This window comes from Orcinus orca, chromosome 3, assembly GCF_937001465.1.
Source record: "Orcinus orca chromosome 3, mOrcOrc1.1, whole genome shotgun sequence".
Taxonomy (NCBI): Eukaryota; Metazoa; Chordata; class Mammalia; order Artiodactyla; family Delphinidae; genus Orcinus; species Orcinus orca.
In genome coordinates this window covers 113,082,372-113,101,840 of record NC_064561.1, presented here as the reverse complement: position 1 = coordinate 113,101,840, position 19,469 = coordinate 113,082,372, and the positions used below count along the sequence as shown (strand labels likewise).

Genomic DNA, 19,469 nt, shown 5'->3' with positions numbered 1-19,469 from the left:
ACTTCCAGCTGGCGCAGAAAGAGTCAGGCCAAGGGGGTTGGACGACTACGGCGCCCGCCAAGGGCTAAAAAGCTCTTTGCCAGGAGGGCGGGGCCTAGCTAGGGAGTGGGTGGGGCTAATTGGTTGGGTTTGAACGCGGCTCTGAGGCCGCGTGGAGGGCGGAGCGTGCTTCTCCAGAGGTGGAACCAGCACCAGAGCTTCGGAACGTTCTGTCCGCACCCCTTCCTTGCCGGCCGGCACTTCGGTTGCACAGTTTTCCAAGCCTCGAGACTTAGTGAGCAGGTAACAGAGGAGGCAATTGAGGGCTTGGGAGGAGTTGGAGAGGGTAAGTGGGGAGTTAAAGGGGCACATGGAGAAGGTGGGGGAAGTCAGGAGTGGAGATTAAAGAGCCTCTGGATTGAGGGGCATTGGGAGATAGCTTTACGTCCCCTTCTCCTAATCCCTTCACAATCGTTTAAAATTGTCGCTTCCAATTTTTACCTAGTCTCCACTTCCTAGGACTGTTTGCAGTGAGAATGGAATTTATACTCTTACTGATGGTAGATTTCCAATTCCTTTGGTATGATTGGTTCAAACACGAGTCATTGCCGCAGACTTGCAGCTAAGGACAGACTATTCAGTATGTTTTCTTAACTGTTAGCACTTTACCCTGTATCATGGGGGAGAGGTGTTGTTGATAAGATTTTTCCTGTCTTCTAAAAAATTAAATTATATATTCGTTCCCCTACCCTCCTTTGTTTTGCATTGTTTGTCCGCTCTTGGAAGAGAGCAAACAAAGTTGGGAAAAAGGCTCAACTGAGGAAAGGTGGAGGCAGCCGCACCTTGAGAGGACGGGAAAAGTGGATAATGCCTGGGCGTGGCCCCAACAGCCACAGAAATCACCCCCACTATTAACACCAGGTTCCTGTCCCCATCCTGCATCTCCCCACTGTTGAAACATCCATTTAGGCTTCAGAAATTCCCTTGAGAACTTGACTAACCTCCTTGCTCAGCCAGGAAAAATTATAAAGAGACCCATGAGACAGCATTATAAAAGATAATTAGGAAAACACTTATTGTGGCAGCTGCTAATAAGCCTTCTTAGAAGGAGAGGTGTGTTCTCCTCCCCTACAATCCTTAAGTCTTCGATGAGGATGTAGCCTTTCTGAATATTTGCCTAACCTAGTTAGAATTTATCCAGACACTCTGTTCAGGGTTATTCTTATGTGCAAGTCCCAAGCTAAAAGATGTGTAAAAAAACAGAATTAAAAAAAAAAAAGTCATGATCTGGGTTCCCAACAATTTGAAGGAAGATAATAACTGTACACAAATGTTTGCAATGTAAAGCAAATGAGATATGTACCCCAGAGGAAGAAACTAGGTGCTGTGAGAATATGCATGGAAGGGATTGTTCAGTGGCATTTGAGCTGGCCTTAAAAGACCACTGTTGGTTAGGATGTTCTCAACAGGGAAGTACAGAATTCTCTGCAGTTTTATTTTTCCTCTAGGCAAAGAGAGGTGAATTGGAGTAATATCCTTACTAGGCCATGAACTCAGCAATAATTCTCCCAATTTTTATTGGACTTTTGCCAGGCTCTGGTTGGTAATGGGGCAGGAAAAGGTGAATAAGTCTTCAAATAAAGAGGCCTTCACACTTACAGATCCTTCTGCTTGTATTACACTTTCCCCTATATATCCTTTCCTAGTTCTCAGCCTGGCTTTTTCCTTCTCTTTGTCAGGTTTGTGCTCAAATATTACAAAATACAGGAGGACTTTATTCAACCATTCTTTCCATAATAGCACCCATGTTTCCTGCCTTTATTTTTTCTTGCACTAATCACTACCTGGCACTCTATAAAGTATATTTTTTTCCATTTCCCATAGTAGACTATGAGCACTACGAAACCAGGGATTTTGTTTTGTTCGCTATTATATTCTCATTATGTAGGTGGTCTGACCCAGAGGTTGCTTAACAAATACTAGAAGGATGGATAATTGAAGAAATTACTGGGGAGACAGGCAAGAACTGACAATTACAACATGATTTTTAAAAGGGTAATAAAAGCAGTGTAGTACTTGGGAAACAGAAAAGAGATAGGCCTACCTCCGTTTCGGATGGAGTAAATGGTCAGAAGTGGCATTTGCATAGTATCTTAAATGATGATGGGGGCTTGCTTACGTGGGTGTGGCCTTCCAAGCAGAAGGAACCGTGACATGCAGCAGCTGGTGTAGCAGAGTTGGGAATGGTTAGAGCTGGGGTGGGGGGAAGGGGAGGTGCAAGGTGCAAGAAGCGGAAAGTTAGTCTCCAAAGCTCTGTTAGTCAAGGAGAGTGATACATCAAGTTTTGTGTTCTAGAGAGATGACTGGAGAGTGGATTGAAAGGGGGAGTCTGGCCATGAGAAGTTTATTTGTTCTGTATTAGAGGTCCAGGCAAGAGATGGTAAAGGCCTGAACTAAAGCAGAAGTGAAGAAAGACAAACATATAAGAAGGGACGCAGAGCTGATAGTCTTCTACTATTAGATGAGGAGATCAAGGGAGGTGGAGACAAGGTCAGCATGACTGTTAGTTTCTAATTAGGGCAATTTAGGTGCTATTCATCAGGAAAGAAACTGTGACCTGGCTTTCAGTGCCTCTCCTAGCTTCCATGCCTGCTTATATCTGTTTGTATGTTTACTGACCAAGGTAATATGTGCAAGAGACTGTGTGAGATGTGGAGGACAATACAGTTAAGCCACAATTATAACTCATAAAATGTTAGAGCTAGGAGGAATTTCAGAGATGAGCTAAATCTCTGCCACAAAGTTGTTTCCACTGTTAATTAGAATAGGCTTTTGCATTTCAGCTCTTGGATACTTGAATGACACTCATCAAACTATCTCAGAACAATTCTGAATAGGAATTTTCAGGAGGCATCCCAAAATGGAAGGGTGGTGCATCTGATTTTACATTTCCTTTTTTTTTTTTTTTTTTGCGGTACGCGGGCCTCTCACTGTTGCGGCCTCTCCCGTTGTGGAGCACAGGCTCTGGATGTGCAGGCTCAGCAGCCATGGCTCACGGGCCTAGCTGCTCCACGGCATGTGGGATCTTCCCGGACCGGGGCACGAACCCGCGTCCCCTGCATCGGCAGGCGGACTCTCAACCACTGCGCTACCAGGGAAGCCCTGGAGCAGTGGTTCTTAATGTAGGTTACATATTGGAATCTCCTGGAGTGCTTTAAAAAGTCCTAGTGCCTAAATCCTACCTCCAGAGATTCTGATTTTATTGTTCTGGGGTGATGCTTGAGGGTTTTTTGTTTTGTTTTGTTTTGTTTTTTTAACTCTCCTGATGATTCCAGTGTACAGCCAGGTCGCAAACTTGTTCTAGAAGTTAAAAAAAAAAATCCTTAATAGTAGGCTGACTGAATTGTATTTCTGTGGGTAAATTTGCTTATCAAATCATAGTAAGTAAGTAAATAAATAAGGAAAGCCTAACACTGATTACAGAGCTGTTGTATAGAGAGTATTCTACTGCACAGTGGGGGATATAAAATCTCTACTGTTAATATAGTTGAAGAAATAAACAAAAAAAATGGAAGTGAAACTCCTTCTCTTTGGAACAGGTCCATTTCCCAAAAGAGGCATTGTCTATATTTCTTCCAGAATTGAAGAATGCTGCTGCATTGTATGTATTACCTCAATTTTTAAAAATCCATTTATTTTAGCAAGAGGATCTTTCCAAGAGCAAGGTGGGATGAAATGACAGTTGTGGATGTTGAGGGACTTAAACTAGATCTTAAGGTAAAAAGGGATGCAGCCAGGCAAGGAGGAAGAGGGTTCCAGTGGAGAGAATGCTAGTCAAGACGTGATTATAGGCAAGTGAAAGGGCCCCCAGTACTTGTAATAGGGAGGTGGTTTTTTTTTAATTAATTAATTAATTATATTTAGTTTTGGCTGCGTTGGGTCTTCGTTGCTGTGTGGGCTTTCTCTAGTTGCAGTGAGTGGGGGCTACTCTTCATTGCAGTGTGCAGGCTTCTCATTGCGGTGGCTTCTCTTGTTGCGGAGCACGGGCTCTAGGCGCGTTGGCTTCAGTAGTTGTGGCACGCAGGCTCAGTAGTTGTGGCTCATGGGCTCTGGAGCGCAGGCTCAGTAATTGTGGCTCACGGGCTTAGTTGCTCCATGGCATGTGGGATCTTCCCGGACCAGGGCTCGAACCCGTGTCCCCTGCATTGGCAGGCGGATTCTTAACCACTACGCCGCCAGGGAAATCCCTGGGATTTTATTAAAACCTAGAGAAGAGACAGTTTCATAAGGATGGAGGCAATAATGAGTGGTATGCTTTGGAAGTTCAAGAGCATGAACAAGGGAAAAAGTCCTGTGGATTTTGCCATTGACGACCATTAGGGACCTTTGCATTTCAGCATCTGCCTGAGTATAGTTCCCATCACAAGTAAGATAAAAGCCAAACCCTTTACCATAGCTCACTCAGGGCTCCACAAGATCTGGTCTTAACCAGACTCTCCTTGTTCCTCACCAGCTGCATGAGCTTCATGTTCCTCAGACGCTCCCAGCTTGTGGCTTCCTCCTTTGCCTCTGTTCTTCCTTCTGTCCATAGCCATCTTCACCTCATTCCTTCATCTTGAAGCTCACAGCCCCCCTCCAGCACCCTGCTCCGATTTATCCTCCACAGAAAGACTTCCCTTGTGTGAAAAAGTCAGTACCATACCCCTTTGTTATTCTTTACCCCTTTACCATGATTTATTTTTCTTCAGAGCTGTACTGATTTCCTAGGGCTGCCATAACATATTTCCACAAATTGGGTGGCTTAAAACAACAGAAATTTATTCTCTCACAGTTTTAGAGGCCAGAAGTCTGAAATCAAGGTATTAGCAGAGTTTGTTCCTTCAGGAGGCTCTGAGGAAGAATCTGTTCAGTGCCTCTCTTCCAGCTTCTGTGGTTCCTGGCACTCCTTGGTGTTCCTGGGTTGCTGCTACAGCACTCAGGTCTGTGCCTGCATCTTCACATGATGTTTCCCCTGTGTGTGTCTCTCTCTGTCCAGATTTCCCCCTTATGAAGGCACCAGTCATTAGGAGGGGGCTCACCCTTATCTCATATGACCTCATCTTAATTCGATTTCATCTTCAAAGAGTTTATTTCCAAATAAGGAAGGTGACATTCACAGGTCCCCGGGGGGTTAGGACTTCAACACATTTGGGGGTGGGGGGACATAATTCAACACTATAGGAGCACATAATATTATGCTACATACTTATGCTTGTTTGCGTTCTTTCATCCACTGGGATATAAGCCCTGAAGGCAGGGACTTGGTTTTGTTCAGTGCTCTCTGAGTCCTACCACAGTGCCTGGAATGCTCAATATTAGTTGGATGAAATTGGCCCACATGAAGTAGAGGATGATTTGGATAATGAGAAAATGGGAAAAGCTGGTTAAAAAGACTCTTCATTCAAGAAGTTTAGCAGGATGAAAAAGGACCACAGTAATGGTTAAATCAACTTTAAGGATTTCAAACAGTGAAGCTTAGGCCACACTTGTGAGCCACTTTTTCCATGAGATGGTTACCCGAGTCCAGGGATTACCTTTCAGCTCTGCAAGAGAAGAAAATTAATTTAGCAGCTTCCCCAGGTACAGGAGAACTGACTCATGATAACCAAACTAAAAAGAAATGGATTTGTAGGCCAGAATGCCATGTAACTATTAAGAGTGTCTCAATAGTTAGGATTGATTTTTCTGCCAAGGGCAGTACATTCACTAATGGTAATCAGTTTATACACCCGAAGGTTTCTTGATAAATATGAAAGTTTAGAGTCAGCAGAGTTGATATTTCTCAAGGGATATTCCATCAAGCAACGGCAGCTGATATACTCTCTTTTGTAGGGTGGGTTTTCCTTAGAGTGAGGGTGTGAGCTCTTCTGCTCAGCAATTTTTGTACTTGGGAGACCTGCTTTCTATAGGCTCAGCATATGTTTTAGTGTCTCCACAATTGAAGCAAGGCCATTTGGATATTTTCCCTCTCTTAGTGTGGACAAACGGAATGAGCTTGGTAATTAAAGTAAGTATCTTTTCTGTATGAATTGTGTTTCATAGTAACTAAATAGTAGATGAGGGGAATTGATTACTGGTGGGATTCTAGTTAGTAAAGAAAGAATGATAATATTTGTGTATCACCACATTACAATCTGTAATGGAACCGTGAATCTAGGCTATGATCATCAATGGCTGCAATTTTAAAATCATTAAGTGAAAACTGATAGGAACTTCATACTGGACGAAACAGACTGACAGCACCTAAACCCAATGACCAGAGAACATCACCGAGAAAGACTTCATGTGCGTCCTGTGATGCAGTAGGAAAAACAGAGCATCTCTTTTAAGTATTCTTGTAAAAAATCAAACCCAAATTTGAGTAAGCCTCTATTCCATCTGTTTATAGAAAATACAGGGAGTAGAGGAATGTATTAAACCACATCTTGTATAATCAATCATGCAAATCCAGAATATGGGAAATTGTACAGCCTTCCTACTCTCAAAGTGTGGTCTGCAAACCAGTAGCATTGATAGCTTCAGAGAGCTTGTTAGAAATGCAGATTCTCAGGCCTACCCTGGGCCAGCTGGTTCAGATTCTGCCTTTTAACAAGATTCCTAGGTAATTTGCACATGCCTTAAAGTTGGAGAAGCATTGCAAAGGACAATGACCGTATTTTTTCCAACACATAAATGGTTAGGGATAAAAGGGAGGGAACTGTTACAGTGGTATGGAGGGCATATTATTGCTTTCTTGGGCTTACAGAGTTGAATGATACTCAGTAGCATCATTGGGGGAAAGATTTAAAGAATGTGCATTATAATCTTCACTACAGTCCAATACAGAGTTGTAGTGAAAGAGCCCTAGTGTAGGAATCCTGTTTTCGCATTACAGTTGACTCTGAACGACACAAGTTTGAATTACATGGGTCCACTTATATATGGATTTTTTTTTCAATAAATACTAACACTACACAGTCTGAGGTTGGTTGAATTTGAGAATGCAGAACCACAGATTCAAAGGGCTGACTATAAAATTATACATGAATTTTTGACTGCATGGGGGGGTCGGTGCCCCTAACCCCATGTTGTTCAAGCATCAACTGTATAGTGTAATCACATTTCAGACGATTCAGAAATTCAGTTCAGGACTTAAGAATGACATTGTTATTATCTCTAAAGTTAAAGAGTACAGGTTTATCTTACCTTTAACTTAACTATTTGAGATGTTTTTTCTCTGAACTTTAAAAATTTTTTTTGCTTGGACAGACCTCTTCAAAGTTTTACTGAGCCCATTCCCATTTCTAAAAGGAGGACATTGGAGGATCTCAAGGATTCTAACACTCAAATTTTAGGATAAAAAATTATTTAAAAATTTAAAGTATACATGGCTGCTGATAGTCTTCAAGTTGATTAAAAAAACGAGGTGTCCCCTCTTCATCAGCACAACCTTTCCTTGGCCACATTTTGTAATATCTATCTGAGATCTTGTTGCCAGACCACAGAGAGGTGGAGGGAATTGCATCAGCTGGCTGCACAGCGCTTGGGGCAGCATCGCAAAGGAGCCCCAGGATCAGCCCTCCACCCAGGATCTGGGTGAGGTAGTTGAGCCCATCATCACTTTACTTGCCAAACATGACTAGATGTGACGGGTTCAGGAGTCAGTTTATCACATATTTATTTATTTACAGGTTTTGCTTTCCAGAAGTGTTTTAAATGGGCCATGCTATTTAAGGAGTGGAGTGTATTTTGTTTTAAAATGTTGGTTTCATTTATCATTTGATCCAGTGAATCTTAATCATTAACAGTGTCTTAATTTGCCCACTTTTTCTGATGTAACTAGTTCTGATGGCTGGGAATAAAGGAAGAGGACGTGCTGCTTACACCTTTAATATTGAGGCAGTTGGATTTAGCAGAGGTGAAAAGTTACCTGATGTAGTATTGAAGCCACCCCCACTATTTCCTGTAAGTACATTAACAGCAAAATGCTCACAGGGTGTTTTTTCATGTTTCAGAGAAAATTTAAATTCTGTATAAGACTTGAATATATGATATCATTACGATATCCTAACTATAAGAAAGTAAAAGAGAGTGTGTCACTTACCTTTAATTTAAATATTTCCACTGTTCTTTTCTGAAACTTTTCTAATTTTCAAACTGCCTTCTTAAAATACAGAAAACTATATACACCTTTTCCTGAATGTATTCAGTACTATTTGAACCAAGAAAGAATTTTTTTTCAATCCTTGCATCTTATAATGCTGTTATTGATATATTCCAATATTAAAATAATATTTTTAAAAGTAAAGTCAGGTTTTACAGTGGTCCTCACTTCCCATTGTGCCAGATCTTCACCTAATGATTTTCTTCTCATCTTGTATCTATAGAATTTAATTTTGCTCCCTAGTATACCACTTGACCTTTTACCCACTGAACTTTATTTTTGCTTATTTCCTTATTAAAGTCAATTTTAATTTTGTTACTCTTTCTCAGAATATAAGCATTTCTACTACATTTACTGTTGCTTTTAAATTTAATGAGTATGCTGCAGACTTAATTGGTGTAATTTTTAATCTAATGTTTTCACTTTATATTAAGTTTAAAATGTAAGCTTACATTTCCAGATGCACATGTGCTGTAGTATAAAATATGAAAAAATCATAAATAACCAGATACTCCCTCCAGGAATCTTTTCCCTCTTTTAAAAGGAAACATCCTTTGTTGAAAGATTTATGTAAGTAGAGGACCCTGGATAAATGTATTGGGGATCTAGATGTCTCACATGGGGAGTGTCTACTTTTTGTTCTTGGTATTTTGCCTTTCTGATATTCATTATAGCCTAAAAACAAAGGTAAATATCTCAGGTATGGACATTATGTCACTTTACATTGATTTCTTTTAAAACAAGCTCTTCTTCATGTGTGAGGTTACTTCTAAAGCTTGGGAATATTAGTACATACTGTTTTTTTCTGCATGGAATAAAAATGAAATTCCTTATTACCGGCTAAAAGGCTCTGTCTGATCTGGCCTGACTGATGTCTCTCTGACCCTTTTCCTACCACTGTCCTCATTCCTTAGCCATGCTGATCTCCTTGTTCCCTTAGGCATTTTCCTCTGCTTGTTTCCCTGGCTGGAGCCATTGATTTCCCCATTTCTTTGCATGGATGGCTTCGTAATTTTATCCAGATCTCTGCTCAAAGATGACTTCCCCGAGAGATCATGCGTGCATAACCCTGTCTAGACCAGCCACTTCCAATCTCCACATACTCCGTTAGTTACTCTTTCCTCTTCCTGGCTTCAGCCCTTCTATTTCACTTATCACTGTCTGAAATTATATATTACCTCATTTGTTTACTTATTTTCTCCCCTAGAATGTAAATTCCATGTAGGTAGGAAGTTTGACTAGTTCATCTCCTGTTGTCTAACCCCTTGTGACTTACAGTAGGCACTCAATAAATAGTTGTAGAATGAATAAATTCAGAGTGAAATTTTTAAAATGTACCCTATACTTAGCCTGTGAAACCAGAAATATCTTTTTTATGTACCCTGAGGACCCACATTTTAATGAATATATATATTATAAATATATATACATATGTGGGTGTGCATGTAACTTTTAAAAATTGAAGATACAGATTCAAATTTCTGCTTTGCCACTTTTGTGCTATATGGGCATATAGATTGTTCATTTCTCAGTTTCCTCACTGTAAAAGGGGAGGTATTGATACTTTAGATGAGTTCATGGATTTTGAATATTGAGTACATCTAGGTTGTAGTATGTAGTAACCAGTTGTTAAATGGTAGCTGCTACTACTTTTTTTTTAATGCTGCTGCTCCCACCAATACTACCACCACTGACTGAGGTTAATAGGAGACTAGAGCGGCTGCTTTTATTTGGGTGCCTTGATTGTTAAAATATAGAATCACAATCAACAGACTATATAGCAAAATGATTATTGGTGTGATCAGTAGAAAAATTAGGGCAGGTAGGAAAACTAAGTATCTTTTCTACTTCTAAAAGAAGAGCAAAATAGGAGATGGATGAAAGGTTTAATAGATTATAAAAGCTCAAAATCTTTTAAGTTGATGGTAAAACTTAATACCTGTAAAATGTAGTTTTTCAATAAAACTAACATTTTTCAGAATATAGACAAAAAGGATATTAAAATATTTAATTTATTTTTAAAAATTGCCTCTTAATTTAAACAGGATACAGATTATAAACCAGTGCCACTGAAAACAGGAGAGGGTGAAGATTATGTGCTGGCCCTGAAACAGGAGTTGAGAGAAACAGTGAAAAGAATGCCTTATTTTGTAGAAACACCTGAAGAAAAACAAGGTGCGTATTGGACTCTTTATGTGGTTCACTGTCTACAGATGAAATAGCATTTCAGCATAAGATATATGACCTTTAATGCTGATTGATTTGATTCAGTCAGAAATTTCAATCAACTACCTTGAAAAAGCATATTTATGTTGATTTAGCAGAAAATATATTTTAAACTTTTTGATATTTTATTTTTAAAATTATCTTTCAAAATAGAAGTTTTATATGTTCAGTGAAATTTATGAAAAACAGAAGTATTAAGAAAGTAAGAATCACCTGTATTCCTTATGTCTAGAGAACTACTATTAATATTTTATTATATATTCCAGATTTTTCTTCTGTGTGTATATTCCTTTTATAAAATTGGAGTCATATTACTTTGTATCTTCCTTTTTCACTCAATAGCATATTATTAGCATTGTCACATATTCTTTTTTAGTTAATTTTTATTGGTGTATAGTTGATTTACAGTGTTGTGTTAGTTTCAGGTGTACAGCAAAGTGAATCAGTTATACATATACATATATCCACTCTTTCTTAGATTCTATTCCCATATAGTTCATTACAGGGTATTGAGTAAAGTTCCCTGTGCTATACAGTAGGTTCTTATTAGTTATCTATTTTATCCACATATTCTTAGCATTCTTAGAAAATATGATATTTGATGATTATGTGGTATTCCATTGTGTGGATATAACCTTATTAATTGTAACTAGTTCCCTGCTGTAAGATTTAAGATTGTTTCTAGTTTTTTTTCTCATATCTATAATACTATGAGTAATATCCTTATACATAAATCTTTGATCAGGTCTCTGATTATTTAATATTTTGGTTAAAATTTTTGAAAGGCTTGACTGTATTTTGGCTTACCATTTATCAGATATAAAATATAAAATATATATTCACTGGTTATGCCAAGGACAGAGAGGAGAAATTACAGTTGGAGAAGGCTTGACAGTCTCAGACTGGAAGTGCAAAGTGGTTTTAGAGGAAGAGAACACATTCCTGAGTAGTTATTTAGCACAGTAGAACTATATTGATTTTCAGTTTCTGCCCCTGAATGTTGAAATTAGAGAGATCGATATCATCCTTGAGTTCTCAAAACAACATCATTAAAACATGAGAAATTCATATAGTATCATTTAATTCCATTAGTATTAAAAATGCATACCCTTTTCCCTCATTCTAAAAGATTTAGATTGGATAAGAATCAAAAAGGAAGGTTTATATAGTAATATTACACATGCTACTGAAGGTTTATATAGTAATATTACACATTGTAAGAAGCATTTTAGACAAGTTTATTTAATTTTTCAAAACATAGCTTCTTGAAGTTATGTAATAAATGGTTTGATATTTTTACCTCAGAAATACTGAATTTTTTTACTTTCATGATTATGTTGCACGCTTTTCTCTATTTGAGTTTAAAAATGAAATTAAATCTCATTTTAAAGATTTAAATAAGTAAGATTAAATGAACTAATAAATATTCAATCTTAGTGAATAGTGTAGGATATACTTTAGGCTTTTTAAAATTAGTCTCTTCTCTAGATTATGGGATGTACTTACTTAAATGTGGTTGTTATTAAAGTACATGTCCAATTTAAAAGTATGTCATACCATGGAAACATTTATTTGAGTCTTTTAAACCAGGAACATAATTTTGTTCATGGTTTTGGAGAGCAGCTGGCTTATACCTGCATCAAGACGGTCTTTACCTTTTTTTTTTTTTTTTTTTTGTGGTACGTGGGCCTCTCACTGTTGTGGCCTCTCCCGTTGCGGAGCACAGGCTCCGGACACGTGGGCTCAGCGGCCGTGGCTCACGGGCCCAGGCACTCCGCGGCATGTGGAAGCTTCCCGGACCAGGACACGAACCCGTGTCCCCTGCATCAGCAGGCAAACTCTCAACCACTGCGCCAACTGGGAATCCTGGATCTTTACCTTTGATAACTGCATAATAAAGTATTTAAATATATAAGGAATCTTTTGTTACTGTTCCAGAAGAAACCTCTTGCATAGAATTTTCTAAACTGATACAAGTATATTCTCTTTGAATATACTCATGTTTACCTCTCTTTCCTGATATAATGTATTATTAAAAAAAACTATGGTTGAAAGTAAAGGCTTTTTGGGTTGGGGCATGACTTCGGCTGACCTGCACTCTGAGCCTCCATTTACCACGTGTAAAAGGCACACAAGGCCCAGGGCACCGCCTAGAGGCACATGGAGGAAGGAGGGTTGGTGCAGAGCTGGAAGAGCATGCAGCCGGTGGTGGTAGTGGGGGTGTCGCGGCTCCTACAAAGGCACAGAGCATGTCACTAAGCTGAGATTCTGTGGCTGAGACTGCTGTTAAGAGCCTTCTGGCACTACTAATATCAGAGCCCTGTGGCTGACACTGTCTTGGTGCTCTGGCTGGGAGTCAGGCCTGTGCCTCTGATGTGGGAGAGCCAAGCTCAGGACATTTGTCCACCAGAGACCTCCCGGCTCCAGGTAATATCAAACAGTGAAAGCTCTCCCAGAGATCTCCATCTCAACACTAAGACCCAGCTCTACTCAATGAACAGCAAGCTATGGTGCTGGACACCCTATGCCAAACAACTAGCAAAACAGGAACACAACCCCATCCATTAGCAGAGAGGCTGCCTAAAATCATAATAAGGTCACAGACAGCCCAAAACACACCTCCAGACGCGGTCCTGCCCACCAGAAAGACAAGATCCAGCCTTATCCACCAGAACACAGGCACCAGTCCCCTCACCGGGAAGCCTACACAACCCACTGAACCAACCTTTGCCACTGGGGGCAGACACCAAAAACAACGGAAACTACGAACCTGCAGCCTGTGAAAAGGAGATCCTAAACACAGTAAGTTAAACAAAATGAGAAGACAGAGAAACACACAGCAGATGAAGGAGCAAGATAAAAACCCACCAGACCAAACAAATGAGGAAATAGGCAGTTTACCTGAAAAAGAATTCAGAATAATGATAGTAAAGATGATCCAAAATCTTGGAAAAAGAATGGAGAAAATACAAGAAACGTTTAACAAGGACCTAGAAGAACTAAAGAGCAAACAAACAATGATGAACAACACAATAAATAAAATTAAAAATTCTCTAGAAGGAATCAATAGCACAATAACTGAGGCAGAAGAACAGATAAGAGACCTGGAAGATAGAATAGTGGAAATAACTACCACAGAGCAGAATAAAGAAAAAAGAATGAAAAGAATTGAGGACAGTCTCAGAGACCTCTGGGACAACATTAAACGCACTAACATTCAAATTATAAGGATCCCAGAAGAAGAAGAGAAAAAGAAAGGAACTGAGAAAATATTTGAAGAGATTACAGTTGAAAACTTCCCGAATATAGGAAAGGAAATAGTCAATTAAGTCCAGGAAGCACAGAGAGTCCCATACAAGATAAATCCAAGGAGAAACATGCCAAGACACATATTAATCAAACTATCAAAAATTAAATACAAAGAAAAAATGTTAAAAGCAGCAAGGGAAAAGGAACAGATAATATACAAGGGAATCCCCATAAGGTTAACAGCTTATCCTTCAGCAGAAACTCTGAAACCCAGAAGAGAGTGGCAGGACATATTTAAAGTGATGAAAGGGAAAAACTTACAACCAAGATTACTGTACCCAGCAAGGATCTTATTCAGATTCAACGGAGAAATTAAAAGCTTTACAGACAAGCAAAAGCTAAAAGAATTCAGCACCACCAAACCAGCTGTACAACAAACGCTAAAAGAACTTCTCTAGGCAGGAAACAAAAGAGAAGAAGACCTATAATAACAAACCCAAAACAATTTAGAAAATGGTAATAGGAACATACATATCAATAACTACCCTAAATGTAAATGGATTAAATGCTCCAACCAAAAGACATAGACTAACTGAATGGATACAAAAACAAGACCCATATATATGCTGTCTACAAGAGACCCACTTCACACCTAGGGACACATACAGACTGAAAGTGAGGGGATGGTAAAAGATATTCCATGCAAATGGAAACCAAAAGAAAGCTGGAGTAGCAATTCTCATATCAGACAAAATAGACTTCAAAATAAAGACTATTACAAGAGACAAAGAAGGACACTACATAATGATCCAGAGATCAACCCAAGAAAATATAACAATCATAACTATTTACGCACCCAACATAGGAGCACCTCAATACAAAGGCAAATGCTAACAGCCATAAAAGGGGAAATCGACAGTAACACAATCATAGTAGAGGACTTTAACACCCCATTTTCACCAATGGACAGATCATCCAAGATGAAAATAAATAAGGAAACACAGCTTTAAATGACACATTAAACAAGATGGACTTAATTGATATTTATAGGACATTCCATCCCAAAACAACAGAATACACTTTCTTCTTAAGTGCTCATGGAACATTCTCCAGGATAGATCATATCTTGGGTCACAAATCAAGTCTTGGTAAGTTTAAGAAAATTGAAATCGTATCAAGTATCTTTTCCGACGACAACGCTGTGAGACTAGATATCAGCTACAGGAAAAAATCTGTAAAAACTACAAACACATGGAGACTAAACAATACACTACTTAATAACCAAGAGATCACTGAAGAAATCAAAGAGGAAATCAAAAAATACCTAGAAACAAATGACAATGAAAACACGATGACCCAAAACCTATGGGATGCAGCAAAAGCAGTTCTAAGAGGGAAGTTTATACCAATACAATCCTACCTCAAGAGACAAGAAAAATCCCAAATAAACAACGTAACCTTTTTCCTAAAGCCGTTAAAGAAAGAACAAAAAACCCCAAAGTTAGCAGAAGGAAAGAAGTCATAAAGATCAGATCAGAAATAAATGAAAAAGAAATGACGAAAACAATAGCAAAGATCAATAAAACTAAAAGCTGGTTCTTTGAAAAGATAAACAAAATTGATAAACCATTGGCCAGACTCATCAAGAAAAAAAGGGAGAAGACTCAAATCAATAGAATTAGAAATGAAAAGGAGGAGTAACAACTGGCACTGCAGAAATACAAAGAATCATGAGATTACTACAAGCAACTATGTGCCAATAAAATGGCCAACCTGGAAGAAATGGACAAATTCTTAGAAAAGCACAACCTTCTGAGACTGAAGCAGGACGAAATAGAAAATATAAACAGCAATCACAAGTACTGAAATTGAGACTGTGATTAAAATCTTCCAACAAACAAAAGCCCAGGACCAGATGGCTTCACAGGCGAATTGTATCAAACATTTAGAGAAGAGCTAACACCTATCCTTCTCAAACTCTTCCAAAATATAGCAGAGGGAGGAACAAACTCATTCTATGAGGCCATCATCACCCTGATACTAAAACCAGACAAAGATGTCACGAGGAAGAAAACTATAGGCCAGTATCACTGATGAACATAGATGCAAAAATCCTCAACAAAACACTAGCAAACAGAATCCAACAGCACATTGAAAGGATCATACACCATGGTCAAGTGGGGTTTATCCCAGGAATGCAAGGATTCTTCAATGTATGCAAATCATACACCATACTAACCAATTGAAGGAGAAAAACCATATGATCATCTCAATAGATGCAGAAAAAGCTTTTGACAAAATTCAACACCCATTTATGATAAAAACCCTCCAGAAAGTAGGCATAGAGGGAACTTACCTCAACATAATAAAGGCCATATATGACAAACCCACAGCCAACATCATTCTCAATGGTGAAAAACTGAAACCATTTCCTCTAAGATCAGGAGCAAGACAAGGTTTGTCCACTCTCACCAGTGTTATTCAACATAGTTTTGGAAGTTTTAGCCACAGCAATCAGAGAAGGAAAAGAAATAAAAGGCATCCAAATTGGAAAAGAAGAAGTAAAACTGTCACTGTTAAAAAAAGAAACAAAAACAAAACTGTCACTGTTTGCAGATGACATGATAATATACATGGAGAATCCTAAAGATGCTACCAGAAAACTACAGCTAATCAATGAATTTGGTAAAGTAGCAGGATACAATTTAATGTACAGAAATCTCTTGCATTTGTATATACTAATGATGAAAAATCTGAAAGAGGAATTAAGGAAACACTCCCATTTACCACTGTAACAGAAAGAACAAAATACCTAGCAATAAACCTACCTAAGGAGAGAAAAGACCTGTATGCAGAAAACTATAAGACACTGATGAAAGAAATTAAAGATGATACAAAGAGATCGAGAGATATACCATGTTCTTCGATTGAAGAATCAACATTGTGAAAATGACTATACTACCCAAAGCAATCTACAGATTCAATGCAATCCCTATCAAACTTCCAATGGCATTTTTCACAGAACTAGAACAAAAAATTTTACAATTTGTATGGAAACACAGGAGACCCCGGAATAGCCAAAACGATCTTGAGAAAGAAAAATGGAGCTGGAGGAATCAGGCTCCCAGACTTCACACTATACTACAGAGCTACAGAAATCAAGACAGTATGGTACTGGCACAAAAACAGAAATATAGGTCAGTGGAACAGGATAGAAAGCCCAGAGATTAACCCACACAACTATAGTCACCTTATTTTTGATAAAGGAGGCAAGAATATACAATGGAGAAAAGACAGCCTCTTCAATAAGTGGTGCTGGGAAAACTGGAAAGCTACATGTAAAAGAATGAAATTACAACACTCCCTGATACCATACACAAAAATAAACTCAAAATGGATTAAAGACCTAAATGTAAGGCCAGACACTATAAAACTCTTAGACGAAAACATAGGCAGAACACTGTATGACATAAATCACAGTAACATCCTTTCTGACCCACCTCCTAGAGAAATGGAAATAAATACAAAAATAAACAAATGGGACGTAATGAAACTTAAAAGCTTTTTCACAGCAAAGGAAAACATAAACAAGACGAAAAGACAGCCTTCAGAATGGGAGAAAATATTTGCAAATGAAGCAACTGACAAAGGATTAATCTCCAGAATTTACAAGCAGCTCATGCAGTTCAATATCAAAGAAACAAACAACCCAATCCAAAAATGGGTAGAAGATCTAAATAGACATTTCTCCAAAGAAGATATACATATTGAAAACAAACATATGAAAGAATGCTCAACATCACTAATCATTAGAGAAATGCAAATCAAAACTACAATGAGGTATCACCTCTCAACAGTCAGAATGGCCATCATCAAAAAATCTACAAGCAATAAATGCTGGAGAGGGTGTGGAGAAAAGGGAACCCTCTTGCACTGTTGGTGGGAATGTAAATTGCTACAGCCAGTATTGAGAACAGTATGGAGGTTCCTTTAAAAAACTACAAATAGAACTACCATATGATCCAGCAATCCCACTACTGGGCATATACCCTGAGAAAACTATAATTCAAAAAGAATCATGTACCACAATGTCATTGCAGCTCTATTTGCAATAGCCAGGACATGGAAGCAACCTAAGTGTCCATCGACGGATGAATGGATAAAGAAGATGTGGCACATATAGACAATGGAATATTACTCAGCCATAAAAAGAGATGAAATTGAGTTATTTGTAGTGAGGTGGATGGACCTAGAGTCTGTCATACAGAGTGAAGTAAATCAGAAAGAGAAAAATAAATACCTTATGCTAACACATATATATAGAATCTAAAAAAAAAAAAGTTCTGAAGAACATAGGGGCAGTACAGGAATAAAGATGCAGACATAGAGAATGGACTTGAGGATTGAGGACACGAGGAGGGGGAAAGGTAAGCTGGGACGAAGTGAGAGAGTGGCATGGACTTATATATACTACCAAATGTAAAATAGATAGCTAGTGGGAAGCAGCCCCATAGCACAGGGAGATCAGCTCGTTGCTTTGTGACCACCTAGAGGGATGTGATGGGAGGGTAGGAGTGAGATGCAAGAGGGAGGAGATATGGGGATATATGTATATGTATAGCTGATTCACTTTGTTATACAGCAGAAACTAACACACCATTGTAAAGCAATTATACTTCAATAAAGATGTTAAAATAAATAAAGAAATAAATTAATAAAAAAGTAAAGGCTTTTAAAAATACATAATATATATATGTGTGAGTACAGGTTTATATACACTGTATATATACATTATATATATATACACACACACATACAGTGTGCGTATACACACCTTGAATGGAAAAGAATTGGCCAGACTGAATAGAAGTACACAACTGTCATAGGGAGGCATATTCTAGATAGTGTTCCATCTCTGTATGTTCACCAGCCTTCTCTCATCACTCACTACCTATGTGCTTTAGGAAAGAGAGATTTATGGACTAATGTAAAGAACTAAAGCTGTACAGGCTTGACAAATAAGGTAGGAGATCTCTTCCTGATCATCAAATGGCTGGTGGCTCAGGGCACTGAGATTTGTTCACAAAGAACAGAGGGCACAGAATAAACATATTTCATGTTGTGATAGATTCAAGGTTTGTTTATAGTGTTCTGAGGTAGAATTATAGAAATGATTGGTAGTTTCTCTGCAATGAAATTTATTATTTTTTTAATAAAGAGAAATGAATCAATGAATTTTATTATTTTAATGAGTTTTAGCTGCAAAGGTGCATAGAGAGCATCTGGTCCAGTGGTTCCCAGCTCAGGTTCCTGAACCACTGGGGTCCTCTGAGCTAGAAACAGGGGTGACAGTGGTGATGGTTCTGTAAGCCATTTTCAGAAGCTTAATGGAAATCATACATTTACCTGCATTATGACCACAAGGTCTGTTATTGAACAAATGGAGTTTGTTTGGTTTATTAACTCTCAATATACTGTCAGGGTCCATTTTAAATGTTTTAGTTTCTTTATGAGCAGTTCTTACTATTTTATGTAATGATTGATATTCATTACTTATTTTTTCATAGACATCTTCCAAAGAACAAAGAGAATTTGCTTTAGAAAAGAAAAAAAATTCATATTATCTTAGCATTACCATACTGGCCAATTGGACCCTTTCATAAATCTAAAATACATTTTGGAAGCTTAGTGATCTTATTTTTCTTGCTTCTTGAAATATTTTACTGTTTCATCATCATAGATATTATTTCATCACTTTTCATTAACTGTTCTCTACTATGAACTCATGAATCAATGAGTAAACAGTATATCTCTAAGAATGAAAAGGACATAT

At 38.2% G+C, this 19,469-nt stretch overlaps 1 protein-coding gene across 6 annotated transcripts in view; it reads left to right on the top strand.

Annotated features, from left to right (window-relative positions):
* The first annotated feature begins 28 nt into the window (after nt 1-28).
* POLR3G (RNA polymerase III subunit G) overlaps nt 29-19,469 on the top strand; it is a 74,190-nt gene continuing 54,749 nt past the window's right edge. For 2 of the 6 annotated variants that reach the window (XM_049708439.1, XM_033401380.2), the window contains exons 1-3: nt 3,835-6,025; nt 7,841-7,962; nt 10,207-10,336. In XM_049708439.1, coding sequence (XP_049564396.1) covers nt 7,846-7,962; nt 10,207-10,336 — 247 coding nt within the window. In that variant the 5' untranslated portion in view covers nt 3,835-6,025; nt 7,841-7,845. Of the gene's footprint in view, nt 326-3,834; nt 6,026-7,840; nt 7,963-10,206; nt 10,337-19,469 lie in introns of those variants that run through there. The other 4 variants (XM_033401366.2, XM_049708438.1, XM_004263540.3 and 1 more) reach the window with 4 other exon arrangements.